Source organism: Rattus norvegicus, chromosome 1 (assembly GCF_021556685.1).
Source record: "Rattus norvegicus strain SHRSP/BbbUtx chromosome 1, alternate assembly SHRSP_T2T, whole genome shotgun sequence".
Taxonomy (NCBI): domain Eukaryota; kingdom Metazoa; phylum Chordata; class Mammalia; order Rodentia; family Muridae; genus Rattus; species Rattus norvegicus.
In genome coordinates this window covers 216,343,592-216,357,158 of record NC_141534.1, presented here as the reverse complement: position 1 = coordinate 216,357,158, position 13,567 = coordinate 216,343,592, and the positions used below count along the sequence as shown (strand labels likewise).

At 49.3% G+C, this 13,567-nt stretch overlaps 1 protein-coding gene across 3 annotated transcripts; it reads right to left on the bottom strand.

The window, feature by feature from the left end:
• Positions 1-3,597: 3,597 nt before the first annotated feature.
• Positions 3,598-13,291, bottom strand: Batf2 (basic leucine zipper ATF-like transcription factor 2). Of its 3 annotated transcripts, XM_087563307.1 has the most exons (4): positions 13,177-13,289; positions 12,522-12,591; positions 10,813-10,917; positions 3,598-6,158 (listed from the first exon to the last, which is right to left on the bottom strand). In XM_087563307.1, exons 2-4 carry the CDS (start codon positions 12,564-12,566, stop codon positions 5,478-5,480), a joined length of 831 nt encoding a protein of 276 aa, XP_087419433.1. In that variant the 5' UTR covers positions 12,567-12,591; positions 13,177-13,289; the 3' UTR covers positions 3,598-5,477. The 3 variants fall into 3 exon arrangements, with proteins under 3 accessions (XP_087419433.1, XP_087419439.1, NP_001387746.1); XM_087563313.1 differs by lacking the exon at positions 13,177-13,289 and having other exon boundaries at positions 12,522-12,659; NM_001400817.1 differs by lacking the exon at positions 12,522-12,591 and having other exon boundaries at positions 4,985-6,158; positions 13,177-13,291.
• Between the last annotated feature and the right edge of the window lie 276 nt (positions 13,292-13,567).

The window sequence follows — 13,567 nt, the reverse complement described above, 5'->3', positions numbered from 1 at the left end:
CTCTCTTCTCAACTCTTGCCCTTAAAGTCTATATTAAAATATTTTTTTAAAATGTATTTATTTATTATGTATACATCATACAGCTTTCTGCCTGCATGTATGCAACTGCAGGCCAGAAGAGGGGACCAGACCTGATTATAGGTGGTTGTGAGCCACCATGTGGTTGCTGGGAATTGAGCTCAGGACCTGTGGAAGAGCACTCAGTGCTCTTAACCTCTGAGCCATCTCTCCAGCCCCTAAAATATTTTTAATAAACCTCAGCTGTGCCTCATACTGGTTAGTCCTGAAGCTCCTTTTCCACAGAGGAGCCCAAGGATCCAGTTTGACCTATGTTGGGGTCTCCAAAAGATGAGGGGGTTCCTTGGGCTTTTAGGTGAAATCTGGAGTGGTGTCACTGCTGTGGTTCATGATGACATTTGTGACATTTTATCCGTATTGTCCCAGACAGCTGTATGCCTTATTCCTTCTGCGTAGCAATGCCCAGGTAAAACATTCCACTCTACCTATTATTTTTTTTTAATTTTTTAAAAAGATTTACTTATTATATATAAACACAGTGTAACTGTCTTCAGACACACCAGAAGAGGGCATCAGATCCCATTATATGGTTGTGAGCCACCATGTGGTTGCTGGGATTTGAACTCAGAACCTCTGGAAGAGCAGTCAGTGCTCTTAACCACTCAGCCATCTCTCCAGCCCCACTCTACCTCTCACTAGTTGACAGGTGTTAGGTATTTGGGTTGCTCGCAGCTTTCTCCCATTCTGAGCATTGCTGTCATAAATACCTTTGGTATTTTTGCTATTGTTTGAGACTGTGTCTCAGGTATCCAAGCTGGCCTCAAACCCTCTATACTGTCTATGTAGATGAATCTGGCTTTGAACTCCTGATCCTCCTGCTTCCTCCTGTCTGAGTGCTGGAACGGACTTAGGAGCACTAGGAGCACAGGTGTGCACCCAGCTCCACTCTGGATTTTGGGGAGTGAATGTGTGTTTCCGCTTTATACCTATCTACTGTACCTGTACAGATATGTACTATGATCTATGCACATGAAGTGGGCTGTAAGTGGATAACTCTTCATTTCTATCTTACAGATTCAAAAACAAACAAACAAAAAACAGCAATAAGCAAAACACTGTCTGAGTCCTGAAGGCGTTGAACCTGAAGAGTAAGGTCCTAGGTTTAGATCCCCAGAATCCATGTAAAAAGCTGAGGCCAGGTATACGCCTATAACCCAGCGTTAGGAGGGTGGAGTGGGAACAGTAATCCCTGAGGCTCGTTGGCTAGCTAGTATTCCTGTCTCAAAAGAAGTAGAGAGCCACGAAGCAGACACCTGTGCATGTGCGCGCGCGCACACACACACACACACACACACACACACACACACACACACACACACACACACAGAGTTGAACCAGGAAGTAGTTAAGCTAGACATAACCCCCTCCGGATCCCTCTTTTCTTTCTCCTCATCTCTCCCCTCATCCCATTAAGACGTAAGACTCGCACAGACAGACATCGAGGGGTTTTGCTCTCCTTATTTCCAGTACCTTTACTAGTGCTTGGCACGGAGTGGCAGTCAATACATAATTGTTTTGGCGAGAAAGAGACAGAGTATACACATGTGTGAGCTGTGCATGCCGGTGCCCATGTGCATGTGGTCCACAGATCACATGGGGAGGTCAGAAGACAGCTGCCAAGGAGTCAATTCTTGTTCCACCCCAGCATCTGGGGTCTGAACTCAGGTTCGTCATGCTTGCACAGAAATGCTTTGCTTTTACCCACCTGTTCAACCTGTCCCCCCTCCCCACCACACCTACCTGTTCAACCTGCCCCCTCCCCACCACCCCCACCTGTTCAACCTGCCCCCCTCCCCACCACCCCCACCTGTTCAACCTGCCCCCTCCCTACCACCCCCACCTGTTCAACCTGCCCCCCCTTCCCACCACCCACCACTTTTTGTCACTGAAACAGCCTCACATGTATAGCACAAAGTGTCCTTAAACTTCCACAGTCGACCAGACTGGCCTTAGAACTGGACTTGTGGTGATCCTCCTGCCTCTGTCTCTCAAGTTCTGGGATTATAGGCATGTCAATAAATAGGGTTTTTTAATTAATTAATTAATTTTATCTCGGGGTTGGGGATTTGGCTCAGTGGTAGAGCGCTTGCCTAGGAAGCGCAAGGCCCTGGGTTCGGTCCCCAGCTCCGAAAAAAAGAACCAAAAAAAAAAATTTTTTTTTATTTCATGTAAAAGAGAAAGAACTAGCGAATGCAGGTTTGAATGTGTGGTAACACAGGTGTGGGGGTCTGTTTTGTCTTGTCACCTTTTGAGAGATCTGGGGACCCAGCTCAGATTGTCAGGTCTGGTCACTGCCTCTTCCTACTGAGCCACCTCGACGGCTTTCAATAAATTGTTTTAATGTGAAAGTGGGACACAAAAGAGTGCCACCCACCTGCAATCTCGGTGATTGAGAGCTTAGAGCCCCCAGGCTAGAATTAGCAGTTGGCTCTGAGTTGTCTAACACGGGTGCTGGGACCAAACTTGGGCCCTTTGCGAGAACAGTATGGGTTCTTAACTGCTGAGCCTTCTCTCCCGCCCCTTCTTGTGTTATTGAGATTAAGTCTCCGTGTAGATCACTTTGGTCCAAACTCAGAGATCCTCATAACTCTAACTTCCCCAAGTGCTGGGATTAAAGGTATGTATCATCATATCTCATCATATATATATTAAATCAAGCATGGAATCGTTTCATAGCTTTTGAAGCTTCCTGCAGAGACTTGGTAAAGTGATGGGATCAGGTAAGTGCCCTGATCTGCTCCTTACACACTGTGTACCTGTGCTGAAATGCCGCTCAAAGTCCCAAAATAAGTACGATTACTGTCAACTGAAAAACTTAAAACTTATAATAAATAAATAAACCACCCAAAGTGTTCACAAAGTTTAAAAAAAAAAAAAAGGCAAATTCTGGCTTATAATCCCAGCACTCGGGGGGGCAGAGACAGAAAGAGCACCTTGAGTTCTTGGCTTGGATGAGATGAGAGAGAGAGAGAGAGAGAGAGAGAGAGAGAGAGAGAGAGAGAGAGAGAGAGAAAGAAATTTTGGAGCCCTTTGTCACACAGCAACAGACCACCAGCATGACTCCTGCAGACCTCAGGATGTACTGAGCGTCTGGTGGCCTCTGAGCCTCTGAAGGCTGGTGCTGGCCTTGGAAGGCTGGTGCTGGCCTTGGAAGGCTGGTGCTGGCCAGCTAGCTGTGTTTACACAATTGGAAGCGCATTGACAGAGCTCCTGCTGCTCTCACACCCCCCTGCTCCTACCCACTGCTTTCACTCTGTTTGTGTGTTTAAGAAAACACTGGATCAAACCATAGGGACAATTCTAGGGCTAGATTCTAGCTTTTCTGCTTACAATGTTGCAAACATCATCTCCTCTCATTTAACAATCTACCAAGCACTTTTTTAGGGTGCAGGTGTGATGTGGGGGTGTGTGCTGCACCATGGCACACCGTAGAGACATGAAGACAACTTCCTGGACTCTTCTACTTTTGTGTGGAACTCCGGTCACCAGCCTTAAACGGCGAGTAAGCGCCTTTGCCATCTGGCTGGCCCTCCAGAATATTCTTTATTCTTAGAAGCTCTTAAGTAGTTGCCAAATGAGCAGTGATCTAAGGACAGTCCTTTCATGTTTGAACAGAAGATCGAGGGTTGCCCTCTTGGCCCATCTAGCAGCTTCTGGTCCCCTTAGCAATTGGGACACCGAGGCAGGAGGACTGATGCAGGTTTAAGGCTAACCTGGGCTACACTGTGAGTTCCTGGACAAGTCCGCCACTCAATGAGAACCCTGATAACTAACATGCCTGAGCAAATCCATCTCATCTCAGCTTTTCTTTTCTGTTTTTTTTTTTTTTTTTGTGTGTGTGTGTGTGTGTGTGTGTGTGTGTAGACAACCTTGGATGTTCATCCTCATGGTCCACCTTGTTTGACGTAGGATCTCTTGCTCTATACTGCATACGCCAGGGCTCTTCTATGTCTGCTTTACATCCTGCAATTGAGGATACAGGGCCACAGACACACACTCCGAGGCTTGGCTTTGTTCAGGCTCTGGAGATTTTAACTCTGTCCTTACTCGTGGACAAGTGCTTTACCCACTGAGCATCTCCCCATTGCCCGGCCTATTCCAGGCCTGTTCCCTCACCAATGCTATCAGAAATAGGTTGGGTTATGCAGCCTATGAGGAATGCCTCTCTGAAGATTCTAGATCTTGTTTTTTTATTTTCTTTTAAAAAGTAAAATTAGTTTGGGGCTGGGGACACATGTGTGAAGGCTTCTGGAAAAGCGTGGAGGACAATGTTGTGGAGTCAGTTCTCCCTCCCACTGTGAGCCTTCCAGGGCTCAAACACCAATTGGAGGCTTGCAGGGAAGGCAGTTTATCCACTGAGCAATCACCCAGCCTACTCTTTGTTTTTGAAGACCCCATGGTTTTACCAGTTAAGAGTGTATGCGCCTGGGAATTGTCTCAGGGCTAACACCACTTGCTCTTGCAGAGGACCTAGGTTCAATTCTGAGCACCCACCTGGTGGCTCAAACCATTTGTAACTCTATTCCCAGGAGATCTGATGACCTTTTCTGACCAAGTATGCATGCGGTGCGTGCGCGCGCGCGCGCGCGCACGCACGCACACACACACACACACACACACACACACACACACACACAGGCAAAACCATTCATACACATAATTTTGTTGGCTTTTTGTTTTTTGAGACAGAGTCTCTCCATACCACCCTGGCTGGCATGGAGTGATGTGGATGAGGCAGTCCTGGAACTCACAGAGATGCCTCTGCCTCTGTCTCCTGAGTGCTGGGATTGAAGAAGCGCACCACTACGCTCAGTTCGTTCGTTTGTACATATATATATATATATATATATATATACATATTTTTTAAGCCAAGAGTGTAACCAGTCTCCAACAACCTGGCAAAGCAAAGAGGTGGGGAAAACTGTATTTACCATCCTATGTGCCGAGATGTGTGCTCTGATGCAGGAGTGGGTCCACTTCTGACACACCGTCTCACTCAGTTCCATGTGTGAAAACCTGGTGAAGAGCTCAAGGCACTTGGGGCTGCTGTGAATGACCACCCTTTCAGAGATCTTACTTACTCTCCTAGCTGTCATGGCCCCAGTAGTCCCAAGAGACATGAAGGAGCCATTTTGGGAGAGCCCGACGGTAGTGTACAGGTACTGTGCAGAGTTGGGAATGCTGCCAAGGACACAGACCGTGCTCCAGTCAGGTTCAAGGTTCTTGCACTTGGTCCTCCCATCATCCTTTGTGGTGGTGAGGGGCAGGATGGCTTTGTGTGGTCCACAGTGGTAGGCAGGCACTCAGTAGTAACTCAGGAAGAATGGAAATGGAGGAGCTGCTTGGGTGCTCAGGCTACCTCAGGAACCCAGGTAAGGCAGCCCCTCTCTAGACATAGGCTAGAAGTGGACTTTTGCAGAAGAGAGCAGGGGGAAGGCTGTGAGGGCTTGTGGGCTAGGGTCCACAGGTGACTTCTGCCAATGAGTCGGGGAGCCAGACTGTGTAGGCAAATGCTCTCCGTTCTGTGGACGCTCTGGTCCTAGAGCAGCTGGAGAGTCGGAGGATGCCAGCCTCCCACTGGTGGGCTGCTCCAGCCTGAGGCGCTGTGGAGAGACCAGCTGGTCTGGGGGACTGGGTATGAGGGCATCAAACTTAGAGAAAGACCCCAGCCGGCTGGAACCAGATGATAATGCAGACAGGGCAGGGCTGGGGGATAGCTGGGCTAGAGGTGTCCTCACCATGAGAGGGTCCGAGGACAGTGAGGGCAGGGGGAAAGGGAGGAGGCCAGGAGACTCATGATAGCATGGGCCTGGAGAGAGCTGCTGGGCTCGGGGAGAGGAGCCAGGAGTCTGGAACAGTTGTTCCTGGCAGCCATGGTATCCATGAGGGGCAGGTTGTCCTGAGAGTTGCTTGGCCTGGACTGGGCATCCAGAGGGCAGCAGAGCAGGGCATGGACCACAGCCCACTCCGCACAGTCGTTCATGCAGATGCAGTGTCCGGCCCCATCTTGCCAGCTCAGACTGCAAGGCCTGGATCTCCTTCCGAAGGGCGTGGTTTTGTTTCTCCAAGGACTCGTGCTGCTGGAGGAGAAACGGGTGGCAGGGAGGGATGTCAGCATCAGGACCACCCTATCTGGGGTTCTCACTGCTGTAGGATACAAATATCCAGATAGAAGCTCTTGGCTGTGGTACTCTACCCCACATCCCCACTGAGCTGTGACCTTGCCACAAAAGCCCAGTATGGCTCTTCTGGGAAGCACCATTTCTCACCAGGGATCTCAACCTGGCTTCGAATTGCCCTATCCCTAACCCAACACTTCATTGGCCCATTCAGTCACAGTATCCTTGTTTGATGGATTTGGACTGTATCTTTGGTTGGGGAGGGGCCACTATAAACAAATAAGGAGGTAACAGGAAGACACTGGGTATCTTCCTCTCTTGCTCTCTGCCTCATATTCCTTTGAGTCTGGATCTCTCCAGAACCCTGAAGCTGGACGTTTTAGCCAGCAAGCTCCTGGGATGTGCTTATCTCTGCCTCTAATGACACACCCAGCCTTTTTAAGATGGTATTAGAGATCAAAGCTGCAAAGCATGATGGGAGGGCTTGCAAAACCCGAGAGGCTGAGCTTTGATCTTTTGCTGTGTATTGTGATGCTAAATTCTGCCCCTAACTCCCCACCCACCTTGGGTGCCTCCAGGGACAAGACCCAAGTGAGGCTATGTGACCTTGTCCCCCAAGTTATCCCTGATTGGTGAATAAAGATGCTACAGCCTGTAGCTGGACAGAATTGAGACAGGCAGGGTTTGGTGTTCGGGGCTTGGGCTCTGAGGACCACAAGGAGGAGAGAGAGAAGGTGGAGAGAGCAGAAGACACCATGGGGTAAGAAATTCCAAAACATGACCATGATGTCTGGCCAATTGGCATTAATAGCAGCCCAGGTGGAACACAGCAACATGTAACTCTGGTTTATTGCTAGGAAATTAGACGAAATACCCTAGAGGGAAGATATCTGCCCAGCTCTACGCTCCTTAAGGTTTATTATAAATGTAAAGGTTTTGTGTCTTTTATCCAGAAACTGAATGGTCAAACGCAGGGTAGAAACCTCCGGATTGAGATCACTTTCAGTAGCAAGGGTTCTTACCTATCAAAGTAGACCTGGCCTCCCGGTTCTCCCAGGCCTCAGGCCCTACCAGGCACTGCCTGCCCTGAACTTTCCAGCCCAGGGGCTAGGCTGCCCTTCCCCCTAGAGCCTCTTCCCTAAATAATCCAGATATTTGGTCTCCTCCCTCCTTCCTTCTCTCTCCTCTCTGTGAGTACACTTTCTGTTTCTACGGCCCCTCCCCCACCATGGTGACTTCCCTGGTCTCTGTCCTTGGGGCCACTGAACTCAACCAAGAGCAGCTTCCCAATAAGCCTGTATTCAATACAATATAATCCGGCCTGAATTGGCTCATTTCACCAGCAGAGAAATAACTTCTCATTTCCTACTAAAGCATCTCCCAGTATCCAGCTTTTTTTGAGACAAGGTCTTCCTCTATAGCTCAGGCTAACCCTGAACTTGCTGTGGACCTTCTGCCTTGCCTCAGCCTCCCAAATTCTGAGATTCTAGACATGAGTCGCCATGCCCTCCTGTGCCATTAAGTGTGGGCCTGAAAGCCATTAAAGGTTCCCAAGACTCCAGGTTCTGAATGCACTGTTGTGGGCCTCAAAGCTTCTCTCTTAACTCCTGCCCTCCTCCCTCTCCCCTCCCACTGGGATCTGCTTGACTGCTGTCTCCTCTACCAGGATGCTTGGAACCCTGCCTCCACACTGCTCTTGATAAGGCCTTTATAGGGCAACTTCAAGGTCACTCTTTCATGAATACCTTAAGTCTACTAACCTAAAGTCTACTAAAGGCCAGGGCTCAGCCTCCGGGTCCCCAGAAAGCACCAATAAGACACTCTAAGGGATTCAGGGTACAGTTGCATAGGTGGCGGGTATCCCTGAGTTAGCATTTTCTAAGCTCTATTCTTCTAAATGCCGCGTTCTGAGAACCCACAGGACAACCATCAACATGCCATTTTGTTTGGGGGAAAGTTGCATATAGCCCAAGTTGGCCTTGAACTCCTGATCCTCCGGACTCTAGCTCCCAAACCTTAGGATCACAGGCTCATACCAAGCTGCCCATCCACCTCTCGTTGTAAGGCTACCGACCCTCCTGGAGTAGAACCCATTGGGGCATGTGCCATCATGCAAAAACTGTGCTTCTATTTTTTTTTTTAAACATTTTTGAGGGAGTGGCGTGTGGCATGACCCATGTGTGAGGATCAGAGGCCTACTGGTGGTAAGTGCTCTCCTCCCACTGCATGCAGTCACAGATCAGGCGTTCTATGTACACCTCGCCTCCTTCCATAAATGCACTTCTAAGTGCCATTTACGGTGTTGGTAATGGCAAAGGTGAGGAGAGGATTTTATTTCCACATCTTGTAAGTCTGAATAACTCAGCCTCCTTCGGTCCCCTTTGTGGACATTTTGAAAGGAGACGCTTCAAGGGCGTTCCACATGACATGTGGTATAGCCATGGCCTCCATTCTGAAAGGCCTCAGAGCCTTCAGCGGCCCCATTTGTGCAATGGTTTCTAAAGACGGAAAGGCCATTTATTTTCCTTACAGAGATTGAAAGTGTACTTTATTTATGCGTGTATTTTGTGTGTGCATGAGTATGTGGGCACATCTGGCTACAGTGCAGGTGTGGGGGTTGGAGGACAACTTTCAGGAGTCGGTTCTTTTTTTCTTCCACTGTGTGAATCTATGAGGTCGAGCAAGTGCTCTTGCCGGCTGACCCCTCTCTGCAGCCCCAGAGCGGGTTTTTCTGCCTCGGCTGGGAGCATAGCTCGGTTGGCAGGGTGTTCACCTGGCATAATGAAGTTCTAAAATCAACCTTCAGCAGCACATAGACTAGGCATGTTGGCACCAGAGAGACGGAGGCAGATCAGTGGTTAAGGCCGTGAACTAGTCTTCCAGAGGACCCAACTACAACTCCCAGCGCCCAGCTCAGACAGCTCACAACCACCTGTAACTCCAGTTGCAGGGGCCTCTGACATCTCTGGCCCCCGTGGGCACTGCACCTACAAGCACATAGACACACACACACACACACACACACACACACACACACACACACATAATTAAAAATAAAATAAGACAGGCATGGTAATGCATGTCTTTAATCCCAGCACTTGAGAGACAGAGGTAGGCAGCTCTCTGTGAGTTCCAGGCCAGCCCGGTCTACAGAGTGAATTCCAGGAGAGCCAGGGCTAGACAAAGAAAGCCTGTCTCAATAAATATATAAACAAACAAACAAATAAAAGTTAAGTTGGTCTAGTGAGGAGATTCAGCAGGGACAGGAGCTTTGCCACACAAGCTTGATGGCCTGTTTGATCCCAGGAGTCGTGCAAACATGAAAGGAGAAAACTGCTTCCACAGAGTTGCCCTCTGGCCTCCACACGCACGCTGTGGTAATATGCCCCTCTCACACTTACATCAATTAAAATCCAGTAAACAAACAAACAAATAATGGGCTGGAGATGTAGCTCGGCGATGGCACTGGTCCAGTACCATGACCCTGGTCTGCAGTTGTGTTTCCCAGCATCCAGAACACCAGACAGACGCTGAGCTGTGCTGTTAAAGCCTGTCTGTGGTGGATGGGATGGCGGCCCGTGTCCTCCCCCACGGTGTGTTTCCAGAGCTCCTTATCCTGATGCTGTCATTTGCTCTGTAGTAAATTATGAGGCCTCTTTTCCCTGCCAGGCCCTGCTGTAGGTGATTGCAAGCAGAATGGAATGGGACAATTCAGCGCCGTCTCGGTGGCACATGGAGTCAGTCTCAGGAGAGAAGCAGTGTGGGAGATGTAAGAGAAGGCTACTGTAAAGGATGACCAATCTACTCCCGAGTTAATGGATGCAAGGGAACAGTGTGGAAGGAAGGCCACTGGGAAGGGTGGACTGATCCACTTGTGGGTTAGTGGGTTATGTTTCTGGCATGCTCCTCCCACACCCTGTCATGTCCTTGCTTTGCCTTGCCTCTCCAAGAGGTTCTCACTACCCGCTGGGCCGATGCTGGGTCACGATGGAACTGGTTCCCTGTCCCTAGAACCATGAGCTAAATGAAACTCTGTTCTGGCCTAGAGGGATGGCTCATTGGTTAAGAGCACTGGCTGCTCTTCCTGAGGGAGCAGACTCTATTCCCAGCACCTACACGGGGGCTCACAACAGCCTGTAACCCTAGTCCAGGGGATCTTCTGCCCTCTTTGGTCTCCATGAGCGTGGCACACATGTTGTGCACAGATATAAACACTGGCAAAATACCAATACACATAAAATAAAATAAACTTTTAAATTTTTTTTTCGGAGCTAAGGACCGAACCCAGGGCCTTGCGCTTGCTAGGCAAGCGCTCTACTACTGAGCTAAATCCCCAACCCCTAAAATAAACTTTTAAAAAGAAAGAGAGGGGCTGGAGAGATGGCTCAGCAGTTAAGAGCACTGGCTGCTCTTCTAGAGGCCCTGAGTTCAATTCCCAGCACCCACAGGATGGCTCACAACTATAACATGATCTGATGTCTTCTTCTGGAATGTAGGTGTATAATGCAGACAGAGCACTCATATACACAAATTTTCAAAATAGATAAGAAGAAAGAGAAGGACAATTCTGTGTCAGTTACTCAGTCTTTTGAACCAAGAGCAAGGCCATCCCTACCTGGTGTAGAGCATCCGCCTTACTGGTGTGCTTCTGCCGGCTGCGCTGGGCAGCCAACCGGTTCTTCTGCTTCTTCTTCAGCTGTTTCTGAGACTCCTCGAGGTCCTAGGAGGCAGGAGACAGGGGTTCTAGGGTTCTGGTAGCAGCTTGCCCCCTCTACCTTGATCAGCTACTTGGAACGTTGTCTCTCAAGTCTAGTCCTGAGAAGCCCTGTTCTCCCAAAGTCTGTCTCCTCCCATGCGCCAACAGTCCTCCTAAAGACACTGTACTCCTTACAGTAAAGCCAGCCCTACCCAGCGACCAGCTTACAGCTTACATAAGCAGCGCGGGTGGGATTTGAACCCAGACCATAGCAACCTCAAACACACGTTCTCAAAAGTTAGCATTGATTGACTTTTTCCTGAGCATAATAATCTCAGTGGTATAATGGAGGCGTTTTCCCAACTGTCCACAGACAGTGGAAGAGAGAAGCTGAAGTGGAGGAGAGAAGCTGGGAGTAGACACCCCAGAGTGAGCTGCCATTTCTATGATCTTCCCAGTCCAGAACTCCACAAAGGCAGCAGGATCAGGGTCTGATATGGTTCCATGCACTTGTCCTCAACTCAGTCTCAAAGACCTGGTATTCACTTACTTACATAACATTTAATTTCCTCTTATATTTTTGGTTGTGAGCCTAGCCTTTAACGGCTGAGCCATCTCTCCAGCCCACATTTAATTTCCTCTCTCTCTCTCTCTCTCTCTCTCTCTCTCTCTCTCTCTCTCTCTCTCTCTCTGTGTGTGTGTGTGTGTGTGTGTGTGTGTGTTGTGTTAGGAGGGCAACCTCAGGAATCATTTATGCTCAGAAGCCATCCACCTTATTTTAATTTTTTTAAGTCGTGTACATATGTGGTGACCTGTGTGTGCATGTGAGTGTACGTGCCCTTGGAGACCAAAAGAGGGTGTTGAGTCCCCTGGAGCTGGAGTAACAGGTGGTTTGGTTGTGAGCTGCCCTGGGAAGGGTCTGGGAACCACTCTCTGGTCCTCTCCAAGAGCAGTAAGTGCCCCTAACGGGTGGATCATCTCTCCAGCTCCCACCTTGTTTGTTTTTGAGACGGTCTCTCACTGGCCTGGGGCTCACCAATAAGACTGCTTGGTCAGGGCTGGAGAGATGGCTCAGTGGTTTAGAGCTCTGACTGCTCTTCCAGAGGTCCTGACTTCACTTCCCAGCAACCACATTGTGGCTCACAACCATCTGTAATGGGATCTGATGCCCTCTTCTGGTGTGTCTGAAGACAGCTATAGTGTACTTATAATAAATAAATAAATCTTAAAAAAAAAAAAAAAGACTGCTTGGTCAGCAAGCATTCCTGTCCCAGTGAGGAGGTTACAGCGCTTGGTACCCAACCAGAGGTTTAAATGGATGATGCTATGGACCAAGCTCAGGTCTTCATGCTTACAAGACTGCACTGACTATGCTATCCACCCATCCCTTCAACAAACATTTATTAAGCACCTACTATGTACCAGGCACTAAGCTAGAAGGGCACAGAGGTAGGGGAAAAGAAGGAGGAGAAAAACAACAAACAAATGAAAACTAGGCAAAATGGCCAGACGTAGTGGTGCCTGACTGTAATTCCAATGGAAGGATTAGCACAGGCCAGACCTGGCTACATAGTGAATTTGAAACCAGCCTGGGATACATGAGGTCTTTTCTCAAACAAAGCACCTACCTGAAGAGTATCTGCCTGGCACAGAAGAGGTCTACAAGTCTCCATGCTCACACTGAAGTGGGGCAGCTGCCTAGAATTAATGGAGAGTCCATTTGACAGGGAGAGGACTGCTGCTGATAACTCTGAGCCTTCCAACCCTGAAGACCACAAAACTTAAATGGAACCTGAAGCCAAAAAAAGCCTAGAGCTAGCTGGACCCTGTCTGTCACTCCACCTCAGGCAAGACTCCAGTCACTGTGGCCGAAGACTGCATGTCCCTTGGACTGTGGCTATATCTTCCCCAGGGCAAACTTCAGACCCCAGAGGACCAGAATAGAGGCTAGGGAAAGTCAGTGAGGAAAGAAGGCAGCTGTGATTCGAGAGACTGGGGAGAGAAGGGAAGGATCTGGAAAAGACTGCAAGGTGAGAACAAATGAATTGAGAAGAAGCAGTAAGCAGGGTCCAAGTTCAAAGCTGGAGGCTGGTCTGCAGTGAGAGAGCCAAGGAAGGTCTCATTCCAATGCCCAGGAAGAACAAAACTCCGAGATGGGAGTGTGGAGTCCAGTCCCAGGTCACACAGATCATGGTGACCTTACTGCATCTTTCCTTGTCTGGGCCCTGGGACCCTTGGCTGCTTTCTCTCCAAAACCTTTCTTTCCTAGTCCCCTGTACTCACTGTCCCAGTCAGCAGCACTCCACTCCCACAGAGTTGCATGGCTTAGGCAAGGGGAACAGAGGTTCAGTCCGGTCCTGGGTGTCCCCTAAGCAGCTGTCCCCTCCCAGTGCCCTATGAGGCCCAAGGAAGTGGTGGCTCCTTAAATCCCCAGTGACCACTCCTCCCCCAGCACACCCAGTTTCAGTTTCTCCTAAAGCCATGGGCTGCCCAGAATCCCTGGCTCTTGCTTTCTCACGTGGGTGGAACTTCCTAGCATGAGCAGCCTTCCGGTTGGCCCCCTTCTCTGGAAGAAGGATGGGAGAGGGTGGACAGGGAAAGCAACAAGACGGTCTCTCCGGAGGGCTAGCAAGGTGCCAGCAACAGAACCTAGAGGAGAAGTGGGGTGGGATGC

What these genes read in the sequence shown, in the direction of transcription:
- Batf2 (XM_087563307.1), bottom strand. Translation starts at nt 12,566, where the DNA reads ATGGAGACTTGTAGACCTCTTCTGTGCCAGGCAGATACTCTTCAG. An exon ending in GCCAGGCAGATACTCTTCAG is followed by an intron (nt 10,918 to 12,521) that starts GTAGGTGCTTTG and finishes CCTGCCTCCTAG; the next exon opens with GACCTCGAGGAGTCTCAGAA. An exon ending in AGGCGGATGCTCTACACCAG is followed by an intron (nt 6,159 to 10,812) that starts GTAGGGATGGCC and finishes TTTCTCCTCCAG; the next exon opens with CAGCACGAGTCCTTGGAGAA.